Here is a 5,222-nt window from a genome sequence, read left to right on the forward strand (position 1 = left end):
ATTAATATTGCCCACATCAAATTCAAATTGCCCACATCAAATTCAAATTGCCCACATCAAATTCAAATTCACTCACATCAAATTCAAATTCGCTCACATCAAATTCAAATTCGCTCACATCAAATTCAAATTGCCCACATCAAATTCAAATTCACTCACATCAAATTCAAATTCGCTCACATCAAATTCAAATTCGCCCACATCAAATTCAAATTCATGATTTTCATTTTTTATACGTGTAACCTGCATGGCAGGCGGTCCTAAAATCGGGCCTAAAATCGAAATACTTTATCTTCTCGTGATATTTGGTACCTCGTCCCACAGTGCCTCGTCCTCGTGGTGCCCTGCTGTTTTGGTGTAAACTTTAAAAAATGTTTTGCAGCAATTGTGGATGTACTTTAAAAAGCGAAGGAAAATTTTGCGCCCAATGTGGACAAGGTATGAAAAGATAAATTAACAGTGAATATAGTTAATAAGTGTATCATCAAGTATAATTAAATATATTCATGATGTCAGAACAAACAATGATGTCAGAACAAACAATGAATAATGCATATTAAACACAACTATGGTTGCCAGACGAAGACCAGGAAATTTTTAAAAACCTATGGTTTGTAGTAATATTCCAAGGCTAGAATACGTTATTATAATCTCTAATCTTAAATCTGACCTTTCCCCTAGTACATACATACCAACTGCAAAGGCCCTAAGTGCATGCATGATTCAATCATTGCTTCTTTAACAGCCCTACAAGAGAACCCTGCTTCTACCACAACACCTGAAGAGAACCCAGGGCCTTTTTTAAGAATTTTTTTTGTGTGGGGCATGAATGAAAAAAGACCTATAAACTTCCAAGGTAGTAACCTAAAGCTATGGGTGGTTGGATGGGGTCTGGGGGCCCTCCCCATAATTTTTGAGTCCCTGTGGCTTGATTGCCAACCATAATACATACTAAAAGGGCTAGGTTTAGATTTAGATTTTGTATTTCAAACATGGAATTATTACTTGTTTTACTATAAAAATGTAAAATAAAAATTCCAACCCTCAAATTCAAAGCAAGTTTACAAGTCTCAAAGGCTTCCTTGGCAATAACATGCATTTGAATTTATTATTTTTTTTTGCAATCAATAGTTTTACTATGGTTTACAAAATGTGATGAGTAGATGTATATTATGTTAATTGTGTTCTAAATTTACTCTATGTGAATAAACTTGTATATAAATATGCAAACTACTATAGTGACATAGTGGCTAGGTCAGAGGCCAAAAAGGTCTTCCCTAGGGGAAAAGGGAAGTTTGTTATATGCAAACTTGTTCCAGTGCTGGTTTTGAGTTTGCTGGAAAAGTTTTTTGAGTGTAATATCAATCTTGTTTAATCCCAGCACATCTTAAATCAGCCTATCCAGTTTAATTACAGTCTTCAAATGCAAAGATTGACCATGCATAATTGATTGTTAACTGTTAAATTGTTAAATGAATGTTGATAAAATCTGATGACTTGATACATTGCATTAATTGTAATCACAAATTGTTTCTCAAATGTTGAGATTACATATAGTGTGCCCTGGGTTGGAGTGGAAAGAGGCTTTCACCCTGGTTGATTGAGTTTGGTGGAAAGGGCTTGCACCCTGGCTAATTGGGTTTGTGTGGAAAGGGGCTTATTGGTTAAAAACAAGGATTTAAAATGGGTCTGGGGTAAATATGCAGGGTTGTCAGCACTAGAATTTACAAATTAAAGCAGTTTATTATTTATTTAGCTCAGTAAAATGTAGCAACCAGTACATTTCTGTTAATTGCATTATGCTAAATTGACACCCCTTGCATACAATATAACATTTCATTTACTAGTAACTTTCTTTGACTTTTTTGATGTTGTCCATCCACCTTTTACAAATTGTCATGTTCACTAATTATATTCATTCTCAGAATTAACCTATAGTAATCATAATGTCAATATTTTTCCCTGTGTAGCCAGAGATACAGCAATCGAAGAGAAGCATGAAAATGTCACTAAACAAAACTCAGGTGTTGTTGATGTTAAGCCAAAGAAATCCATTAAATCTTTCCTACAGTACAAAACATCCAAGGGAAAAGAATGGAACTCTAAAGTGAAAGGTGGAAAACAGAAGAATGGCAGTAATTCCCAAAAAGAACAGGATGTTTTGATTTTTATACGACTTCTGGAATGGAATGGAAATGAAAGAACTCTAAAAATGAAGCGAGGAAAGAAGGTGGGAATGCGCATATCAAACACTGCAACTTCCTCTGTAATTCATGAAAAGGCAGAGGAGAAATGGAGAGCTTACTACAGTAACTTGTATAATGCAAATCAACCATACCTTCTTGTTTATGAAGATGGTCAGATTGTTAATTGTTTGCCTGGAACTGAAGAACCATTTTCGCTGAAACGATATCACGAGGAGTCTGGTATTGATTACAACCGAATAAACTTGTTCTTATGCACAATGGATGATCATAACCATTTCCTCATGAGAGAATTTGATAGTGATTCTGAAGATTCGTCTCCTCCAATTAAGTGTCCTAAATCAGACAACAGTTCTGCAAATGTAGTTGACAAACAAATTAAACTCGATGAAAATCTAGCACGGCAGTTAGAAAGTCGTATTGAGTGGGAGAATATGGACAATAAAGAATCTGTCGCTGAACAAGTACAAGATTTGATCCCACTCGACGAGGTTGTAGTAATTGATAACAACAATACCCAATTGAAAACTGATGATTTGGAGCAAGAAGTAATCAATAATACAGTGCTGACGGACAGAAATTGTATAGAGGAGCTGAGGAAAAGAGTTGATAGTATAACTGGTCAGTTTTTTATCGTGGCTCGAAGAGGTTCCAATCTTTCAAGGTGTTTAAATCTTTGGCAACGGGAATCAAAGCGCACTAAAGCTGATAAAACTTTACGAGTTCATTTCACTGGTGAAGATGGAATAGATAGTGGGGCAATGGCAAAAGAGTTTCTTGCAAAGGTCATATCTGATATAGGTAATTCAATCTTTCCAGCAGGTAGCCCCGTCGATTCGACTCATAACGTCCAGAATGGATATTTTCAAACTTGTGGAGAGATTGTTGCAGTAAGCCTTGCACAAGGAGGTCCACCCCCTTGTTTCTTGCATGAATGCGTTTATAAGACAATGGTCAATCCCAAGTTGGACTTGAAGAATTTAGACGAAACTGACATTACACCTGAGGAAAAGATCTACCTAGATAATCTTGTGATGGGAGATGTAGCCAAAAAGTCGTCTGATATAATAGAACACGGGTATACCGGAAAGATTGATCAAGATCATATCAATGACATTCGCAGATCAATTGTTGTAAGTATTGTCAGCAAGCGACAGCTGTATTTGGGCGAGTTCATGAAGGGATTAGAACTTTATGGACTTGCTGAAATGATGAAGGAAAACCCTGAAATGTTCAAGCAACATTTCATTATAGGAAAAGCCCAACAAGTTGATGCCAACTTCGTATTTTCTCTCATGAAACCACGCTATTCAGTTGATGGCTCTATTCGAAAGGAGATAGAAGAAGGGATGATGGATAATTTCCAAGATTTCCTAATGTCATTGGAGGATAATGACGAGAAGCAATCGGGCTACTCTGAGGCAGTATCATGGAATTATTTGGAAACTGGAGAAAGTTCGGAACCATCTGAACAAGAGGCAGAAGAATTCCAACTAGCAGAGATAACAGTTTCGGGGGTATTAGGCTGGCTCACTGGGCAAAAACATCGACCGATCAATGGTGATCCTTTAAACATCTTTGTGAATTTCGATCACGATTGCTTAGTTCGTCAACCCAATCACACGATCTGCTTCCCATGTATTGGTGCATGTGGACGTGAGCTAACTCTTCTAGTCAGTCACATGAAAGATGGAGAGGACTTCCAAAGAGTTTTTATGACTGCCTTGTCCAAAGGGCAGGCTTTCTCAAGGCCATAGCTTACAGTGCGTACTGAAGAGTAATGTGTAATATTAAGAAGAGATTCTGATTGTGTTGCCGACTTTAACGGGTAGTAATGTATAGAACATTATACCGATACATCTTGCTATCATTACATTTAACGAGTAAACACAATGAATTCGATTTGGCAACTCTGCGCCATTTTTCAGAAAAATTATTAGAAAAAAAATTTAGCTTCAAATTTTCAAAGAAATTGCATTGCGTTGCCGAATCGTGTTTACTACTGCATGCATGTGTAAATTTGATTTACCATCGTTTCTGTATCGTGCCTTATTTTATTGTTAATAATACTACAGACAACACTACTCTGACTAGGATCCCCGCGCAAGCTGAAAATGCTTGAGCGCGGTGGGAATAGAGTGGAATTCTAGTCTTGATACAGTAGTCATCACGGGGGGAAACATCAACAATTAATCAAAGATTCATAGCAATATCGGAGAAACTATATTCTGTTTGGAAATATCAACTTCTCAAAGCGCCTTTGCCTCGTAGCACAGTCACAGATGATAGAGCAATTGATAAATAAACTATAGGTTGTGGGATTCACTTCCCACCGCGATGAAATTCTAGCTTTCGCAAAGACGAAGAATTTTTTGTAGTTCATACCACTTGTTGAAATTGTTTAACGTTATTCATTACACTATAAATAAAACATTATATTGTTCTGTTACATCAATATGAAAAAGATTAATGACTATGATACTCTCAATATATTGACTGCCTTTCGATTCTTGTGACGAATGCAAATTTGAATTTAAATACCAAATCCATTAGCTGCTATATCCATCACTATCCTGAACATATCAAGCGCTTCTTCCCAATCTTTAGGGTGTGACATGGATAGATTATTCCTTACGTACTCAAAGTATTCTTGGTGGTCATTTCCTAACACATCTTCAATTATGTGCTCTGAAGCAAATTCAATCTCTGCATCAGGTAGTTGAACTAAGTAATCCCTTGAATCATGAAGTTGTGGTAAAAAGTAAAGAGAGTCTGGCCTTCCTGATACGGTATCGTGCCGTGATTGCCTAATTCTGTGGGAATTCCAGTGCTCTTTCACTGAGTCCAACTCAGTCTGCAATAACTTGTGAAAACAAAACCACAAGCATTCCTTAGTCATTTCACTGGATGTGTCCACAATCCCCTGGGACTCTAAATCCTTAAAAAAGTCCCTCCACCAATGACTATGACTCTTTGCAAAATACGCCCACCATCCTTCGATTCGTTGATTTCTTGGAG

At 36.9% G+C, this 5,222-nt stretch overlaps 1 protein-coding gene across 1 annotated transcript; it reads left to right on the forward strand.

Annotated features, from left to right (window-relative positions):
* The first annotated feature begins 359 nt into the window (after window positions 1-359).
* LOC114519707 lies at window positions 360-3,961 on the forward strand. Its single transcript, XM_028539878.1, has 2 exons — window positions 360-438; window positions 1,971-3,961. The coding sequence occupies exons 1-2, from the start codon at window positions 372-374 to the stop codon at window positions 3,959-3,961; spliced, it is 2,058 nt and encodes a 685-aa protein (XP_028395679.1). The 5' UTR covers window positions 360-371.
* The last annotated feature ends 1,261 nt before the right edge of the window (window positions 3,962-5,222 follow it).

This window comes from Dendronephthya gigantea, unplaced genomic scaffold (genome assembly GCF_004324835.1).
Source record: "Dendronephthya gigantea isolate DGI-Jeju-01 unplaced genomic scaffold, DenGig_1.0 000014F, whole genome shotgun sequence".
In the NCBI taxonomy this organism is placed as follows: Eukaryota; Metazoa; Cnidaria; class Anthozoa; order Malacalcyonacea; family Nephtheidae; genus Dendronephthya; species Dendronephthya gigantea.